Genomic DNA, 20,834 nt, shown 5'->3' on the forward strand with positions numbered 1-20,834 from the left:
TCTAGCCAGGACCATGCTCTGCTACAGTGAAGGTTTTTCAGTTTCAGTTTTTCTACAAAGGCTCATGCCATCAGAACAAGTTAAAGATGCTATGATAACATTCTGTTTATATCCCACACATAGAAATAAGGTAAGGTATCCAGGAACTCTGTGGTAAAGATCAAACGCTTTAAGGCCTCAAAAAAATTAGAATATCATGAAAAAGTTCAATATTTTTTTGTCAATTATTTCAGAAAGTGAAACTTGTATATTATATAGATTCATTACACATATAATAATATGAATATTTCAAGCCTGGATTTCTAGTAATATTGATGATTATGGCTTACAGATAAAGAAAACCCAAAACTCAGTGTGTCAGAAAATTAGAATAGCGCATAAGATCAATTTAAAAAAGGGATATTTTAACACAAATGTCAGGCTTCTGAAAGTATGTTCATTTCTTTTCATTTAATACTTGGTTGGGCTCCTTTTGCATGAATTACTGCATTTATACTTGGTGGCATGGAGGAGATCAGCCTACAGCACCATGTTGCTTTTATAGCAGCCTTCAGGTCATCTGGTGTCTCTCACTTCCTCTTGACAACAGCCCATAGACTCCTATGGGGGTTCAGGTCAGCCCAGTTTGCTGACCAGTCCAGCCCAGTAACACCTTGGTCACTGAAGCAGCTTTTGGTACCTTTGCTAGTGTGGGCAGGTGCCAAGTCCTGCTGGAAAATGAAAGCAGCATCTCCAAAGAGCTTGTGGAAGCATGAAGTGCTCTAAAATGTCCTGCTAGATGGCTGCTATGTTGACTGTGGACTTCAGAAACACAGTGGACCAACAGCAGCAGAGGACATGGCCCCAAACCATCACTGACTCTGGACTCACATATTGAACTTTTTCACAATATTCTAATTTTCTGAGACACTGAGTTTCGGGTTTTCATTACCACTAAGCCAGAATCATCAAAATTACAAGAAAAACAGGCTTCAAATATTTCACTCTATGCGTAATGAATCTATATAATGTATGAGTTTCACTTTCTGAAATGATTGACAAAAAATATTGAACTTAATCATTATATTCAAATTTTTTGACATGTACCTGTATATGAGAACCTGAAAGGACCTTTTGTCTTTTAGAGTATTTACATCTCTCCTCCACTAACAGCAGATATAGTTAGCAGAAGCTAGACATTATCACACCTGCTGGTTTGATTTATTCATTAAATTGCTCTTATTTTCAGTGCTGAATTCAAGTGTTCTGTAAAGGCAACCCTTTATCTGAATTCCAGTCATCATATACAATAACAAAAGTTCTCACCCATTTTTGTAATTAAACATGCGAATCCCTGCACTTTTCTTTTCAGCCACTAGAGTGAAGCAGAGTCAAACACAGCTTGGTCTGTGAAGAGAGACAAGAATACAAATCATTTTGAAGCGACAACATATTTGTACTTAAAGTGCCCTGTCATCCACATTATTACATTACACATATTACACACATTATTATTATATACAGGAATTCTAACACAGGCAGATCGTTTTACCGGTCAGCCAGCTTTAACAGACTGACCATCATTTGAAAATCTGCATGGTTCACCAACTTATAAAAGCAGGTAAATGCACTCCATGGGCGCCAAAAGCTCCATGCTGTCTGTATATTATGGCTACTGGGTTGTATGAATTCTATTCACAATTTGGAGAAGAGCATTACTCCATCACTATCATCACCATCAAACTTAATTACAGACTCCAACGTGCAAATAGACATAAAATCACATACAGTACATAAAACAAACATGCAAATTCAGTAAAAAGGCATCTAATAAGTCTTAGCAGTAAAAAGTGGCATATAAAAACAGTGCTTATATACTTCCTATAAAAGACACAAATACCAGTGTTTCCACATATAGGACTGGTATCTAACAGAACTACACCATGGATTGGTCAACTGTATAATAAGATTATTCCGATTATTCATTTTGCAATATGCCTCAGCAGGGTCATTCATCCATGGTCATTTAAATGTGCATTTATGATTGTGAGTATTTCATTGTGTCAAATTGACTCACTTTACTGTAAATTACTCTTTTACAACATAGCTCCATAAAACACATGTAATCCTAAAGTCCCCCTATCACCAAAATAAAAGACCCTGGATTATAACCTCCTAACTCATTCATATGAATATGGTAAAACATTGTTCATGCTTATATGTTTGTAAACCGATAAATGGACATATGACTTGGAAAAGTTGACATCGGTTGGGAAACTTTTGTTTAAACCAGGAGCTTGACAGCTGATTGGTTGGGTGTTGTCATGGAGATGACAGGATAGGTTGACGGACAGGACTGAGAGGAGGTTCGACTGGAATAAAAGCCAGAGAGGATTTATGATGGAGAGCAGAGCGGCTGGCCTCAACTCATAGCTGTATGACACAGTGAATAGATCCTGCTGCCCTGTGCTCTAAAGCTCCTCTTGTGTTTACTGCGAGCTTAGAATGACTCTGCTGTCTCCTCCTTGGCGCACTTGTGTCTCGGCCTGGATGATGGAGGTGGAGGTGGAGAGCTGCTGGCAGCGTCTGCTCAGGCTGCTCTTTCTGCTCTGCTTCATGACTCTCTGCAGCTCGGCCATCGAGACCGGTAAGACTTCAGCCACCGGATATACCGACTGGAATCACTTATAACTTACTGATACTTGATGTTTGGATCGTGTTGAAAGTGACGCTCTCGTGTGCGCGCAATCCGAGTGTGTGCGTAACGTCCTGACTGAGATAAGTGCTGTTGTTTCAGATGCGAGCTGCAGGGAGTAGTAGTAGTTGTATAATAGAAGTAACCATAGTAGTGATTGGACGAAAGTTTGTGAATATTGTAACATTTAGATATTGAGATAATCCTATGTCATTTACTTCAATATAATATCACCAAACCTCATGTAGTAGTAGAAGTAGCAGTTGTGACTAAAGTATTGTTTATGTGATTCAGAATATAGCCTACCTCAAAACGCATCATAAACATCATTTTCTAATGGAGCACATCTCATTAGATGTGGCTTCTAACTTCTCTGAAATACAAGTGACATTACTGTGATAAGATGATGCAGTTTAACAGCATGTTTTTGCAAAAAGGAGCCATTGTGTAAATTACACTTTATCTCATTTCTGGATAAGCCAATGACCAGTTGTTAGAACCTGGGTTCAAGGGGAAGCAAGATGAAGGAGGAGACAAAGTTGGATAAGTGATCGTATGAAATCAATCAAAGTAAGAGTAAACAGAGCGCTGTGGCAACACTTTGCCCTGCAGAGCCTCTGTCTGCTGGCCGATTGAGAGACTGAGGAAGGGTCATTTGTACGTAGATCAGGTGTCACTCACTGGATGGGAGTTCAAGTTCCTAGAGCAAAGAAAAACATCCAGATACACAGAACATTGCATGTGTCATCACACAAATATCCCTGTCTTTTTATCCAAATAGATTTTCTGTAAGAATATTTATCATGATAAATGTAGTTTTTCTTTAGCATCTGGAGCCCTTCTGTAAACTTTGTTGTACAGAAGAACTGAGTTTGAGTGTGAGTCTGTGTTGAGTCACCAGTGTTAGAATAACACATGGATGGACAGTGAGGCTGCTGCCCTTTTCCACACAATGCTGTCTCAGACACATTTCTCACTACAGTGTGTCATCCACCTTGACCCCTCAGCCGCCCTCTGGATTTGCTATACAATAGTATTTAAAAAGAGCTGAATATTCAGCCAACAAAATCTTTACTGGGGGACTTGGTGACCTCTGGTCAGCCATGTTTTGGACATTGTCCCCTGAAGCTTTGTATTTACTTGTGCAGTGCAGAGGGGATGAGCTGTTTCCCACCAACAGGGGCTCCCGGGCTTTGGGACATTCCTGGAGGTCAGTGCAGGAGGATCTAGTTGTCTCCCAGGGAAACGGAGCTAATAAACTCCAGGGGTGGTCGTAAATTTTCTCATTATTTGGCCTGCAGCCCAGAGGCAGGGGGCGGTGGGTGTCTGGGTGGGGGCTGCAGGAGCCGGATCTGCCCACCCATCTGTCCTGGTCCTGCCTGTGGATGAGCAGTGAGCTGCTCCTCAAACAATCATCATGCTGATCACAACTTTGTACATCTACCAGTGAAGACGAGCTCTGTTTGGCACCTTAGTCTAAGATTTGAGTGACAACAGAAGAAGTTGAGAGTTAGCCGTCCTCTTCAACACATCACTCTTAGTCATCCAGGTGTTGATTTATCTAGAAATACTATGTAAATGCAACTGGATTAGCTTTTAGCTTTTGATTTTTTTAAACTAAAAACAGTTTTTCCTTTAGGTTTCCTATTTCCTTGATGAGCTTCAGTAGAGGAATAGTAACATAGTGAATCTATCCTTTAAAATAACATAAAACATTTAACATAGCATATCACCTTCAGAATGATGAGTTTCATCATCAAGGAGTCACAGATAATGGCTATTATTATTAAAACATATGAAGATACACGTGTGGATGAATGATGCATGTCGACCGGTCATAGCCTCGTATGGAATCATATATTGTCATTAATGACTCAGCAGTCTTACACTCACTCACTTACACAAATTATGACCATAGTCCTTTAGCCTGTTATCTCAAGAATCTGATTGTCCTCTTTATATAATGGAATTCTGGTATAATCTTTTAATTTCAATGTTATCTTGACACATCAAACACTGTTATGTCTTGATCACAAATGAAAATGAAAACAGGATTCTTTACTTTCCCGAGAATGAGACTCCAAAAGACACAAGTCCCCCTTTGAGATCAGTATAGAAGTTTTTTTAAAGCCAAATATGTAAACAGTTATTTTTTGGAGTTTGACTCTTTACATATGCATCACTCATGTATCAGCTTGTCTCTGAAGATTCTCGTGTGGCTTTTTCTTGGCAGTGAACGTGGTGGACTTCTGTGGCCAGACGATCCGGGGTGACGGCATGATTGTCAACTCACACCAGGAGTCCAAGAAGTACTACTTTGTGACCATGGGGACTGACTGCCACCTCACTATGCAGGCCAGCTCCCCTAAAGACAAGGTCCAGTTCCACTTCCGCTTCTTCCTGGTCTACAGTTTGCTACGAGTGGCCCCTCTGAGCCCGGCCCCTCTTTTTCCAGAGTCCCCTCGTGGCTCCGCCCCTCTCAACCCCAGACTGGAGCCCACCTCTGGTGAAAGCTCAGGGGACCCGTGTCATGCTGGATCATACGTTCAGTTCTACGATGGTCGGGACAAGAACTCACCTCCCCTCGGACCTCCTCTTTGTGGGAAGAGCCCGCCGCGGCCAGTGTTGTCCACAGGAAACTACCTGACCCTGAGGCTGGTCACCCGAGGGACTCAGCCCAGAGTGGACTTTGTGGGGGACTTCACCTCCTTCAGACTTGGTAAGACAGACACAGACCATCCATCCATTCTAGGATCCAATCTTTGTGTCTTATGTATTGAACATAAACTCATTTATGATGATGGTATACCGATCCTCATGGCTTAAAATCAGACAATAAAGAATGAGGTCTATTATTGTCTATAATCGGACATCTTGGAGGGCACTCTCATTCAGGAGGCCTTCCTTTAGCCAAGAAATGTGCATTGATTTAGTTTTGGCAGCACTTAGCACAAATACCCTTTACAAAAGTTTAACCCCTGAGCAGTTTGGCTCCTTTTTCAGAAGGTTAGGAGTCACAGGGTCAGAAGGTTTTTAGGTGGAGATAGCCATAGATGCCATATAGAAAGTGTACGTCACCTGAAAGTTGGGAACCTAAAGACGTATTTGAGTTGTAGGTCAGCCCTGTGTGTCAACTTCTGTTCATATGTTGTCAATCATTAATTAAAATTAGTTTAAGCATGTAAGGGACTTAGAACATTCAAAGGTGCTTCCATGATTAGTTATCTCTCATAAGTTGTTGCTGCAATTTTGGGGGGTTCTGTAGTGAAGGAACTTCCAAACTCCAATCTGCTGAGTCCTTCTCAATCTTTAAGAGACTAAGACTAAGACTTAAGACCCAACCCTTTACTGCACACCTTCACACTTGATCTACACAGATGACAATAGATAGATAAATAAATAAGATAAAATAAACTGTTCACACTGACCGCTCGCACTGCCTAAAAGCACTTTCGTTCTAATGGTCTAAAACTTGACCCATGGCACTTACTCTTGTATTGCTTCTTGGCTTTGCTTGTGTTGTACTTACTCTCAAATGTGCGTCGCTTAGATAGACGCGTCTGCCAAATGACATTGTAGAATTGTTTAATTGTAGAATTGATACCACTGGTTACACTGAATTTAACATTTTTGTGGAATGGTTAAAAATCCCTCCAAATACCACCAAGACCTTGAGGAGAACCAAAGAAAAATTCTTGCTATCATTTGATATCCAAAACTGATGACATTTTGGAGATTTCTGGGAGAATTGTCCTTTTTAAGCAATTGGATGATGGGCACTTCTGTTGTGGCATCTGCTGAGAAAACCCCTTATTTTCGATACATCCTCTGAATGCTCTAGGTCTCTAGGTTATGGTTGTGAAGTTTCATGAGGCTGTGATTATCCTCGAGGTCACAGCCTCATCAAAAACTGATCTCACTCCAGCGGCTACTGTCCAGTTTTATCCATCAGACATGGATACACTGGGCTTGTTGGATCCACTAGAGTCTCAGCTGTCTGGTGTTATGCAATTCCAAGACTGTTTAGTCAATAGACAAAAATAATATATTTGTACTGCATGTTTTTTTTGTCGTGTCTTTTTTTGATGGTATATTTGAGGCCTAAAGTGAGCATGCATATGAAGGGGAGACTCCTGGATACACACAGAACCCATTTTCTTGAGGTCAGAAGTCAAGGGATGTGAATTGAATGCATTCCTTAGACATTCTAGTCTCATATGATACCAGTTTCTTTGTAGCATGACCATTGAGTCCACGATAACCTCAACAACAACAAAAGTTGTCCAGGCCCCGGGGTGGGCCAGCAGAACACTAAGGGGTTAAAATATACATTACCCTAAAGGCTTGGCAGAATTATACATACACATCCTTCATGAAACAATGCAAACCGTACAAGTCATCTGTCAAGTCATCAAGTCATTAATTTGCAGTTACGGCTTAACTGGTGGTATTCTGAATAAAGTTATTTGCATTAGAAAATACATTTCTCAAAAGGATCTCCTTATTACCTGCAGTTTGGTTTGTCAGTAGGTTCACAGAAAAACTACTGGCCTGATTTTCATAAAACTTTGTGATATGGTGTAGCGTGGGCCAAGAAGAACACATTACATTTTGGAGAAGAATAAGACAAATTCTTTTTCACTTTCATCAACATTGCAAGAGAGGGCATGAGGTCTGTGCCATGGTCGTTGTTTGTTTTTGTTTATGTGCTCTTAAATTCGTACAGTTTGTGGCATATGTGTGGTTATTTCCCATAACCAGATTTTCTTTTCAAAGAAGTGCAACAACTTGTGCTTGCGGGGTGCACCTGCCACACGACAAAGGATTTAGTATGTAACTTAATTTGAGTAATCAGATAGCAGAGGTGTCAAAAGTATTCGCATTCATTACGTTAAGTCGGATTTTTACCAATGCTATTTTCTAATTGGATCATGTGTAGCAGTATGTTGTTTTTGGATTGGCTGATGGCTAGTTGATCTTATTGACCGGGTCAGGTAGGACGGACGGCGTACAAACCAATAGGGTGTCGGAATGGTATATGTTTATACTTCTCCTCCAACCACAATCACATTCACTCTATCTGGATGGAGCCGTTTATCTGTATAGGGGATTTTGTGTGTGTGTTTGAACGATGAAAATCCATAATGAAACAAGCCGAAATGAATTGGGAGTAACAAGGCTATTTTAAAAATGTTAGGATTAGAAAGTACAGATAATTACATGAAAATGTAAGGAGTAGAAATAAAAAGTAAGCCGAAAATTAATTACTCCAGTAAAGTAAAAATCCCCAAAATTTCTACTTAACCTCTGTCAGATAGAATACGTAACAAGTGAATGAAGTGTTTGTTCATGTCCTGCCAAGAGGGTCTGACATCTGCAATATTAGGGTTTCCCTGAGGAGCTCTGGGAAAACAAAATTAATGTTAATGTATGTAACTCTAACGTGACCAACAAGCCAACAACAGATAGCTTATGTTAGCCTATCATTAGCTTTATAGCTTATGATAGCTTATGTTCATCAGCCAGTACAGCATCGGAGGTTTCAATTGTTCTGATGACTTTTTGAACTCTTCAGCAGGTGCATGAATCACGTATCCCACAAGAAACTGTCGACTGGGTGCTAGCTAACAGTGATATGAACAAAAGCTCTGAAAATGTTTTATTAGAATGAAAATGCATTCTACATATTTGTAAGCCTTCAAAACAAACCAAAACCTCTTAAACTTTTATGATTAATGCAGATCCTTCATCTCTTGTCCTGATCTCTAAATCCTTTCTCTTCAGGTTTTAACCAATCAGAGTGCAGCAATGAGCCCTATTTCACCTGCAGGAATGGGAAGTGTATCCCTCTCAATCTAGTGTGTGATGATAAGGGCATTGACAACTGTGGGGATGGAAGTGACCTGGAGGAAAACCTGACTACGGGTTGTAAAGGTCAGTTAAGTGATGAGGTGACATTTGTGATGCTGATATTTGAACATACAGTTTCTAATTTTATTGCAGCTCACTCAAAAAAGTGGGTTCTTTACATCTCAACAAAGTGGATTTTCTACCATTTAAAAGTTGACCCAAATCTGTCCTTTATCAGCAGGTCAGCTTTTACCTCCTGAACCTCCACCGCCAATAGCAACCCCACCCCCACCTTTTGTGAATCCACCCACAGCGCTGATTCCTACACATATCAACTGTGGCATGCCAGACAGTTCTCCCAGTCATGAGTCTGTGACAGGTGAGTGTTGACTGTGACATATCAGATATTTATTTATTCAACTGATAGAGACATTCTACACTGAGCACAAAATAATCACCGTGTGATGCACTGTGATTACGTCCTGCAGTCGCTTGGTTGGTAAGCAAATTAACTAAATTTCCATTTGGATGCAAAGTGTCCTGATGACTGGGCATAAAACTAATGGAGGTGACCATTGAGTTGTTAATTTTAACAAAAGCCTTGTAAACCAATAAATGGTGATGGATTCTCACGGCAGAGAGCAGCCTTTTGAGTGATCTGTCTCTCTTGCAAACACAGACTGTCTGGGCCAGCCTGTCAGCTTCTGATTGCTTTTAAGGCCTGCCAAGTCTTGTCTAAGAAAACAGCTATTCTTCTGTTCTGACTGTTCAATTAAGAGTCGGAGAAAAAGATTCACATCCGTTGCTATGCAAATTGCCAGCTGCTTATTAGCTGAGATCCATTTCAATGCACCCTGGTCAGCCCACAGTGAGGGACCCTGGATGAACAGACTGATTCAGTAGCAGTTTGTTAGCTGTGGTTAAACTGTAAATATTGGATATTTAAACATTGAGTGGGCTCCAGGCATATCAACATGTATATGATTTATTTAGTAGCTTAAATTAAAGCCAGGGTTGAGGTTTTGTTACAGCCAACCTCTGTGTCTATCTATAAATAAGATTATTGCAATAAATAACTAATAACAACTAATTTCAAATATTTAAGTATTTTTAAATATTAGTTGATTATGTTTTGTATTGGTGATCTGAATCTGCAAAGTAACAACTTACTTAAGATGAAAGTTCAATCTAATGGGAAAAAAGCAGTGGTCCAGCTTCTAGCATGAGGAAAACAAGTAGATTTTTTTAATTTCAAGATATTGAAAAATGAAAAGTACAGGCATTGATTTGATGACGAATTCAGAGCTATCTTTAATTTAAAAAAGTCAGCTCTTCTTTTTTTACTTACACTTGAGGTGACTATGCTTTTTTCTTTTGATATATATACATATTATATATATATATATATATATATATATATATATATATATATATATATATATATATAATCAAATCAATGAGTAAACTGGACAGGGCAACTGTAGTCAAAGTGCTGCTATGTATTCACCAATAAATCAATAATTTCTATGACTATGAAGAATCAGCGGGACCTGAGGCATTTATCTCAAAGCCACAATATGCATTCACCTTGGCGGCTTTGTATACACACATTTTTAGACCCACAACACTGCTACTAAGAAGCACTTCATATAAATAGAGACAACATTTCATAAAGGCCTGAAAATAAGGGAGGTAAGAGGGAACTAGATTGTTTATAGCACTGCTAATGATTTTTTTAAGCAGCAAACAATAACAAATAATACTATTACAGAAAAATTGAATTCAATGATCCTGGACTTGCAGGCACAACTGAAATGCACATTACTAAATGTTTTGCATTTATAATGCAAGCATTTTTAAGTCAAGTCAAGTCAATTTTATTTATATAGCCTAAAATCAAAAATCACAGATTTGCCTCAAAGGGCTTCACAGACTGTACATGGTACATCACCCTCTGTCCTTAGACCCTCACAGCGGCCAGCCCTAACTATAGGCTTTGTCAAAGAGGAAAGTTTTAAGTTTACTCTAAAATAAAGAGAGGGTGTCTGCCTCCCATACTGAGACTGGAAGATGATTCCACAGGAGAGGAGCTTGATAACTGAAGGCTCTGGCTCCCAATCTAGTTTTAAAGACTTTAGGAACCACGAGTAACCTAGTATTTTGGGAGCGTAGTGCTCTTGAAGGGTAATATGGCACTATGAGGTCTTTAAAATATGATGGTGCCTGACCATTTAGAGCTTTGTAAGTAAGAAGAAGGATTTTGAATTAAATTCTGGATTTTACAGGGAGCCAGTGCAGCGAAGCTAGAACAGGAGAAATATGATCGTCAGTACACGAGCCTCAGCATTCTGGACCATCGGAAGTTTTAGGGGATTTATTGGAGCAGCCTGACAGTAAGGAATTACAGTAATCTAACCTTAAAGTAACAAAAACACAAACTAATTTTTCTGCATCCTTTTGTACAGGATGTGTCTAATTTTTGTAATATTACGTAGGTGAAAAAATGCAGTCCTTGAAGTTTGTTTCATGTGGGAGTTAAATGACAGATCCTGATCAAAGATAACTCCAAGGTTCCTTATGGTGGTATTGGAGGCCAGGGTAATGCCATTGATGCTAATTAATTAATTAATCTTTAGATAATGAGTTTCGGAGGTGTTCGGGTCCCAGCACAATCACTTCAATTTTATCTGAGGTAAACATCAGGAAGTTGTGGGTCGTCCAGGTTTTTATGTCCGTAAGGCATGCATTAAGTTTGGCTAGCTGATCAATTTCACCTGGCTTGATTGATATATATAACTGAGTGTCATCAGCATAACAACGAAAGTGAATCCAATGTTTTTTAATGATATTACCTAGAGGGAGCATATCAAGGATGAATAAAATTGGTCCAAGCACAGAACCCTGTGGAACACTGTGGTTAACATCAGTGCGCACGGAGGTTTCATTGTTCACATGAACAAACTGGGAACGGTCTGTTAGATACAATTTAAACCAGCTGAGTGCCATTCCTCTAATGCATGAGTGGGCAATTAATTTTTCCAAGGGGCAACATAAGATACTGCAAAGGTTGCGGAGGGCCAGAATAATACTCTGAACTTAATTCTGCTCAATATTAGTTTCATCAATTTTATAAAAAGCTGGTAGAAATACATGTTATGATAAGACTATGTTAATGTGGAGTCAAATATAGCAGTAAAAACAGTAAAAAAAATCCAATCATTAATGCACTTTTCCATTAATTTTAAACACAACATACATTCAAACCAAAAAAAACAATATAGAGCATGTATGTTTTGCAGTAAACCAGCAATTTATTCGGGTTTTTCACTTCTTTTTTTCTTTTTTAGTGAGAAAGGTCCAGTCTGTCTTGTGCTTGAATGTCTTGAATTGTTAAAACTCTACATTCCATGTCAACTTTTCTTTTTTTTCCATGAGATTCCATTTTAGCAACAAGGTAAAAGCACTGCGGTTGTATTGATTTTTAATTTCTGGGTAACCTCACGTTTTAAATCTGTGAACTTAGATTGAACAAACCAAATGCATACATAGAGATTATGACAACAAGCACAAATAAACAATCACGATCCAAAACAGTCACCACAGAATTAATCTGGATTTACAAATTACTCAGCAACCATACCAGGCCCTGTTACAGGACAGAAACCCACTTTATATAAGCAGTCCAAAAGCCTTTGCACAGCACACAACAACATAGCCAAATACATTTTTGCAGCAACATTACTAATTTGAAATTACTGTTAAATGATAACGGCAAACTGCACAACTCATATTTTACCTTGATCTGGGTCCAAAACATTTCAAATGTGTGGCCAATTTAATAAATGTCCTTTTATTTAACCAAGCTGGTGCAAAGGACAATTGAAAGCTACTGTTCCAAAATGTCTTCCAGTTAAAACAGTGTTTGAAGGCTGGAAGACTTCTTGAATGCAGCTAGTGTGCTAAATCCAGCAGTTAGGCACAGAGGAGCAGCAGGCTCAAACCACAGGGCTTTGACTGCAGTTCTTGTCGGCATAACTTTCAACCTACCAGTAACAAATTGTAGACAAGAGTGAAGATCCTACACTAACCAGTTTATGAACCATTCAAAATAGTACTAATGTCCCACACAGAGTTTACCTCCCACCCGCGGGCCTTCCATTGTCGCACTTCTACCACAAGAGTCAACCCAGCAGCCGCAGCACAATGTGTATGTGTGTTCATGCTCTGTGCAAGGTAGCAGTGAAAAACATGGTATGGAATTACATTGATTTGGGTATTTTCTCAACAAGCAGGCAGAATGGGTTTGATAATGAAGCACTGGCAAGGCACCTGAGTGACGAGGGGATGGGTACACAGATTTTCAACATCGTAAAAGGGGAGGGGTCTAAACCCATCATTTAATAAAGTGGGTGGGTCCTGTCATACTGTATAATGGCTGCGATGTTCATCTTTATTTGATTTATTTATTGTTGAATAAGCACAATTGTCTTTCTCTGGGGATAAATGTTAGGTGAAAAATGGAAAAGAAATATCCTCTACAGGTTTATTCTGACTTGGTTTGGCCAGTCAGTTAGAGATAAGTTGCATCCCCTCTGGATATAAGGGCATATAATATATTGATACTTATACGATTACAACCCTCAGCAGTGTCACTCCGCTAGTGAGACTTCCTTAAAATTTGCCAGGAAAACCATTGGCACGGGCATCCAATCACAAGAAAGTACCAGCCAATCACAGGGCAGTAGGGCAGGACTCAAAATTCAGTCTGTGCTTCACGGTCCCACTGTACATTATTTATACATTATTATTATATTATATATATTATATTATTATTGTTATTATTGTTATTATTATTATTATTATTATTATTATTATTATTATTTTGAATAGCAATTGGTTAGCCCATCTCTGAATTCTTCCTGACGAGCAACAGTCTGTGGCTCTCACTCTTAAGTCCATTAGTCCTTTCTGAAGATGTAAATCTGTAGATTTGAAGCTCAAATGATCTTATGTAAGTTTTCTATTTCCATCATTAGGACAACTTCTTTTGTTTGAGGGTGATTGGCACCACTGCTGCTACGCAGGCCAGTACCACTGTGACTTTTTAGATGTTGAGTTTGTAAAATATAACTGATACTAATTTTAAACAGTAATTTTAGACAGTGGGAAGGCAGAGAGAAAGACAGACAGACAGAGAAGAGAAGCCCTCCTCAGTCTGCTGCAGCTTCAGGTGGCAGAGCAAACTTTAAAATGTCAGAACTAGCTCGGCTAATAATATTATAAGTAAAAGTTATATAAGTATGAGTGATAATGTTTTCGACTTATATTATAACTTCAATTTAAAAAGAACTATGCAGCATTTTCAACTTTAAAAAAACAGTTTAAAAATCATTATGATGGTAAAATGACCTAAGCGGGCATAAGTTAGAATGAGCGAGAAAACGAAACATTAGGTTATGTATTCATTGGCTGCATGTCTCTTGTATGTGACAAATTCAGAATTGCATTTCACTTTGGGCCTTACGGTGCTACATAATAACTTATGCGAATAACTCAGACCCTAGACATTACTCTGATGGCTCTGATGACAACAAATGCACATGCCAGCCCTGTGGTAGAAAGCAGGAGTGAGTTTATTTACGACAGTGTTCTGAAATATACACCCCAAAGCTGTAGGAGGAGCTCTGAGAGCTCCAAACTACCAAGTAGGACTTTAAATATGGCTGCCATCGGAATAAAGTGGCTGTATTTTTGCTCCCACCCCTTTCCCTAGACTCCCCTGCCTCTCTGTCCCTGTTGGTCCTCTACATCATCCTGGGTGTGGTGGCAGGCAGCATGGTGCTCTGCTGGTGCTGCTGGTCACCTGGTTGGTTCTTGTGGCGCATCAGCTTCTGTCGCTTCTTACCGTGCTGCAACTCGGCCTGCGCCTCCTGCCAGCTCTGCACCCGCAGCTGCACCCACAGCAAAGAGCACAGACTTGCGAAAGTCACACCACACACACCAGTCAACGGGACCCCGGCTGGCACGGCGGCCACCACAAACAGTGCTGAAGAAAATATTACCACAGCAGCCGTTTAGATCAGAAGAACTGTTTGGTTTATCAGGTCTGGTTTATTGAGACATGGATACAGTATGCTCAGCTGTGATCAGTCATGGGCATGAACAGTTATTGCATATTAGGCAGTGCAACATGACCAAGAATCTTTAAAGTGAAGGTTGGACTAATGTAGTCCAGTATACAATGCTGAAATTAGCAGAGCTGAACAGTTTTGGTTAAACTGTGGTTTATGTGCTTTAAATGATGATGCAGGTGATAAGACCGCTGTGTTTATTTTTTCATAAGAAGGTAAAGCAGGGTAAAGTATGACTATATACAGGATGATTGTGTAAAAAGTATGAATGTATCTGAAAAGATGGGATTAAGGGTTCTTAAAACATTTCTGTTCACAGCACATTTCGGCTGCTTTGAAGTCATCTCTATCTTGATTGGAGCACATTATGTTTCAGAGAATGCTTATGAAGTTTGAGAAGTACAGCTTTTAGCTTCAGAAGAGACAATGAAGTGTGTAAAGCTCTTGGTGTGAACTGTTTAAGTCATAATTGTTTGTATATAAATGTGCTTTTCTGCTCAGTCATGCAGTAAAACTACACTTTCAGTTCACAGCTTTGACCAAAAGTATGCCATGGACACATGCTGGGGAACCAGCCCCAGAACTACAAAGTCACCCGCCTGGTGACCACAGCTGTTCTCCCTTGGAGAAATTCTTTTAAACTTTCCACTCTCCTCCCCGCAGGCCACTGTTGTTCCACATACAGGCCAATGTGAAGTTTGGATAATAGAGCACAAAGTCAACCAGTGTACAGCAGTTGACATTTTGTAGGGAAAAACTTTGTGTTAATTAACTATGAACATCTAACATGCTTCTGTTTGTACAAAATAAATGCATAGCCAATTATAACAGAGATTCCTGCTAATTAACACATTTAAATTAATAAAGTATTGTCAGCGAAAGTACATAGATTAATAGTTGTTGTGGGCACACCTCTGAGAGGTGAAACAGAAAAATTCAGTAAAAAATATCAAATTTAATTTTAACTTTAAATTACAGATATGAATTAATGAACAAAAAAACAAATGATTTGACCAAAACTAGAGCCACTCTTCATCATGATTTGTTTGCGTGTGATTCTTTATTGTCCTTTAATGTGTACTGGCTCCTCAACCCCCTGAAGCCAAACAATGGTTGTTGTCTCCTGAACTTTTGTGGTGAGGCTCATTAGGAGTAGTAAACAAACAAGCAACTGATTCTCATGTGGAGTCTCTTCAAACATGTTTCTTGTTACAAAGTTAAGGTACAGAGTTAATCAAGATTATTTTCTTGTTTGTTTTTCTTTTCATTAATGGATGCAATGAATAAAAGTTAAGCATTTTTAGTCTTAGTTTGTTGATTGGTCTTCACTAGTGTCTACATACATTGAGGTAGTGTAGAGGTAGCCGGCCACCGCAGTTCGTTAAGAAAAGCAAGAACGAGTCTCCAAAAGTCTCCAATAACACCAGAAAAAGTCGCTGGATTTGTCGCCAGTCGATTTTTATTAAATTAGTCGCTAAGGGGGTCTGAGAAGTCGCTAAATATAGCAACAAAGTTGCTAAGTTGGCAACAGTGCTTCGCCAGCTTTTAAAAATGGCGCGTGTTGTGGCGTCAGGTACTTCGTCACATCCTGCTTGTCGTTCTATCCAATCTGTAACCAACCCAAACAGAGAGAACCAACCCAACAGAGAGAAGATGTACATCTTTTGCCATAAAGTTAATCAAAATTGTTAGACATCTTTCTGGCTGATCCCTGTCCTCTCTCAGGCTTCATATACAGTAAAGAGTACAGTAGAATCAAGCCCCTGTCCCCTTCCTTTTACCCAGATTAATGCTTAATGTGAGGGGCATCCTGTGTTCATGTGTCCACCAGGCAAACTTTCTTTGTGGCATCCTCTAGATGGAGTAGCTCCATAACCTTTCTTCCCTCTGCCACACTGTGTGTTGTGTAAGTACATTACACAGAGCCCCATGTACTGTTTTTTTGAGTCCTTGGTAAGGCATAAGGCCATATGTTTAAACAAACAATGTGTTTCTGACCTCCAAGTTGCCAGGCTGCAGCACATTAAAGTATTCAGACGTCTTTATCCATCTTACTTTCCGAGACTGTACAGGAATACATGTGCATCTGGACACTCATCAGACAACACACACACCAAGTACAGAAAAGAGCCACTCAACACACAAGACGTGTGTCTGTGCGTCACTCTGTGGAGAAGGTCAGCGCTCCGGCTGGATATTTCCTGCCAGCAAGGCTTTTCTCACATCTGATTGCTTGCATTTAGCATGTAACAATTTATTCAGTTCACTTCATTGATAAATACAACGGTTACAGGCTGATTTTATCGAGTCTGTGTTTAATAAACACTGTAACAATCTCTGGAAGTGAAATATGATAAAAGTTGAAATTGTCAAAGAAATGTCATCTGAGTCTTAAAGCTGCACTAATCAATATTTGTATGTTAAAAGTGTAAAGCGAAAGTGATTTTTTTTGTGGCCCAAAAAGTAAATTAAAGCAGCTTTAAATGAGTTCATTGTATTTTCAAATAGACATTACTTAAAGAATACAAGCATTGTTTTTTCATGCCCTGGTCAATTTGAGATTTTGGGCTGTTTTGCTTCCATAATACATCTTCTTTCAGACTGGTGGAAAGAAAACATCCCAAATATGCATTTAGGTATTTATCTTACTACCCTTTAGGCTAAATGTTAATGAGGGAAAACTGACAATTTTCTTGGATTTACATAAATTGGGTATCATAAACTGAGATTATTTTGGATTTAATGAGCCCAATTTTATTCATGTGTGATGATTTCAGTCATCACAGCCATGGTAGCTATGACATTGTAGTGAGACTAACTTTTGAAACTGTACTTTCCTGTTTAAAACCTGACCTCTAGGATAATTACAGCCTCAAATAAAGACCTAGAGCATTCAGAAGATGTATAACAAGCATGTATTTTTCTACGCTGTTCCTCAAGGTCTTGGTGTCTTGATGTGGTATCTTGGTCAATTTTGGACCATTTTTATCAATTATCAAGTTGTAAAAATTAATAAATATTTATCCCAAAATTGTTATGTAGAACTAGTCAGTGATGAACCATCATCATGCATGACAAGTTTGAGGCAGATTGGACAATGTCAAGTTATAAGGTCTCATGCTTTATGAAAAAACGCCATGTCCGTTAAGTTAGAATGTCTGTCTTGGAGGAGGGAGGGGGGGGTAGGGGGGGAGGCTTTGGTAGCTAAGCAACCAGGTGGCCAGGTGGAGATGACCAATCAGATCAGAGCAATCAACTGAAATTAAATGCTGGTGGAGACAGTTCCGCCACGTCATATTTGAGTCATTGTTTGATCTTTGCGCACATATTCAGCAACCGAGTGAAGCAGATTCTCCCCCGTGCTCGCTCGCGGTGGAGCTCTGCTAAACTTTTGACACATTTGGGGCGGGGCCAAGGCTGACCCCGGGCCTCTTATGATTGGTCATTTTCCAGCCCTCCAGGTGGGTGCCTTTTCAGTTAACTGCTGACAGCTGGTAGTGGCAGCATCATCAACAATGGTTGTTTCATGACGTTCACGACCACAACTCTACGCTTCATCACTGGTAATAAAAAAGTTGAAAATGCTGTTTCTTGTTTCTAAATGGGTTTGCTGTGACACGGAGCAGAGACCTGCAGTCCAGCGGTGCAGGCTATCTCTCTGAAGCAGAGGATGGCGGTCGTCTTAATTTACGTCATTCTTCTCAGACAGCCCACAAACATTAGAAGACTTTCTGATCAAATCCTTGTCAAGGTTTCTTTTTTTTTTTTTTTTAAGGGTTAAAGGTTAAAAAGTGCTGTTCCGGCCTTTATTTGTTCATGTAAACAACGCCCCCAGCCATTAGCTATACAGTCAGAAATACTTAAGAATGAATGAATCAATAAAGGCCTGATCCAAGCACAGGCCGGATCAGAACATTAAAAACATTTGTGGGCTGTCTGAGAAGACTGACATAAATTAAGACGACCGCCATCCTCTGCTTCAGAGAGACAGCCTGCACTGCTGGACTGCAGGTCTCTGCTCCGTGTCACGGCAAACCCATTTAGAAACAAGAAACAGCATTTTTTAACCTTTTTATTACCAGTGATGAAGCGTAGAGTTGTGGTCGTGAACGTCATGAAACAACCGTTGTTGTTGTTTAGATCAGCTGTTCTCAACCGCGAGATGATTTCTGGGGGTCGCCAAATAATTTTGAACACAACATTTTTGGTCATTTTGTGGGTTTTTTTGTCTTTTTTTTTTGTCATTTTGCGTCTTTTTTTTTTCATTTTGTGTCTTTTTTTGTCATTTTGTGTCTTTTTTAAAGTCATTTTGTGTCTTTAAGTCATTTTGTGTCTATTTTTGGTCATTTTTTGTCTTTTTTTTTTCATTTTGTGTCTTTTTTTTGTCATTTTGTGTCTTTTTTTTAAGTCATTTTGTGTCTGTAAGTCATTTTGTGTCTTTTTTTTTGGTCATTTTTGTCTTTTTGTGGTCATTTGTGTCTTTTTGTGGTCATTTTGTGTCTTTTTTTGGTCATTTTGTGTATTTTTTTGGTCATTTTGTTTCTTTTTTGGGTGATCTGAACTGTGCGTGTGAGATTGTGTTTAGTGAGCGAGGGTCGCGGACAACATGCATGTTAAATTGGGGGTCGCGACTCAAAAAGGTTGAGAACTACTGGTTTAGATGATGCCGCCGCTACCAGCTGTCAGCAGTTAACTGAAAAGGCACCCACGTGGAGGGCTGGAAAAAGACCAATCATAAGAGGCCCGGAGTCAGCCTTGGCCCCGCCCCCAATGTGGATCAGAAGACCTCGCACCGCTCGAGCAGAGCTCCACCGGGAGAATCTGCTTCACTCGGTTGCTGAATATCTGCGCAAAGCAGATGTGTTATCGCTTGCGCGACTTTTGACTCAAATATGACGCCATAGTAAATTCGTCTGAGGGTCTGAGGTAAGAAGACATGTTTTTATTTACTGTATATTTCGCTAGCATACTACCGTTACAATTGTCCCTTATAATGTTAGCATTTTCAGATTTGAACTTTTAAACTACTGTCGAAAACATGTCCTTTGTGAAATGTAGAGTTAATTGAGTTTCATTTTGACGATGTTTGTCATTTTATTTTGCTAATTTATTCACGGCTACTGGTCTTAGGTCTGAGCTAGCGCTCTCTAGCGAGCTAGCTTTAGCATCATGTCGAAGCAATTTATAAATGGTCCGTCGAGGCAGAATATCTTCACAGTTACTCCATGTTACAGTTACCATGATGCTAACAGTTGTTATAACAGTAGATGTGTCTGGTGTTAGCAAACACTATTGATTCTAAGAGTGCATTGCATGGTTTGATTGATTTGATGCTACTGACAGACAGCCTATAATGCATTGTGAGTTGATAATGTAGGCCACAACAGTTTATGATTGCTGTGTTTTGTCTTGTGTCTATCTGGGAAGGTGTCATTATGCTAATAATAATATAATAATGCTGAAAAATTGCTAGCTTATGCTATTTTCCTTGATTAATGTTGTCTAAATGCCATTTTTAATGTAGGGTTTGTGTACAATGTTGGCCTGACTATTTTTTTTTTAAACTGTGATATGTAGCTAATTGTATGTGGATGGTAGCTTCTTGATAATAGTAGTTTTTTGTGAGGATGTTTTGGTATTCTTATGTAATAAGGTGTAATAGTAATACCAATGTCATACTCATCAATGGCTAAATTTGAACATTCGGTGTATTTGGATAATATTAAACTGAAACTCATGTCACTTGGTAATGAGAGGTTAAAAAGAAAAGATAATCATGGGGATATACATTTAACCATGGAGTCAGGGCTGTAAAATTTACTGTAATGATGAACTGGTAGTTTACTTCACCATTTAAGATTTGCATTGTGTCAATGTCAATGTTACTCACTACTGTTAGCAGACTATTACCCAAACTATTACCATTTCTTTTTTCCAATTTGTCATGTCAACTGGTACCTGAAGTATGTGCTCCTGTGACTAATATTGATGTACTCTGTGTGTGTGTGTGTGTGTGTGTGAGAGAGAGAGAGAGAGAGAGATTTATTGGAAGTTGAAAATGTAGGCTTAAACAGCTTTGGATAAATTCATGTGTGTGTGTCCTCAAGTGGTGCTGTGAAGCATTTCCGTTGTAGGCTTTAATCCTGTTTCCTTCTGATATTAATACTGCAGTACTATTT

At 39.2% G+C, this 20,834-nt stretch overlaps 1 protein-coding gene across 1 annotated transcript; it reads left to right on the forward strand.

The window, feature by feature from the left end:
- Nucleotides 1-2,356: 2,356 nt before the first annotated feature.
- Nucleotides 2,357-17,441, forward strand: ldlrad2 (low density lipoprotein receptor class A domain containing 2). The gene is made up of 5 exons (XM_059327806.1): nucleotides 2,357-2,626; nucleotides 4,908-5,393; nucleotides 8,459-8,608; nucleotides 8,763-8,903; nucleotides 14,298-17,441. The coding sequence occupies exons 1-5, from the start codon at nucleotides 2,485-2,487 to the stop codon at nucleotides 14,600-14,602; spliced, it is 1,224 nt and encodes a 407-aa protein (XP_059183789.1). The 5' UTR covers nucleotides 2,357-2,484; the 3' UTR covers nucleotides 14,603-17,441.
- Nucleotides 17,442-20,834: the final 3,393 nt, after the last annotated feature.

Source organism: Centropristis striata, chromosome 3, assembly GCF_030273125.1.
Source record: "Centropristis striata isolate RG_2023a ecotype Rhode Island chromosome 3, C.striata_1.0, whole genome shotgun sequence".
NCBI lineage: Eukaryota > Metazoa > Chordata > Actinopteri > Perciformes > Serranidae > Centropristis > Centropristis striata.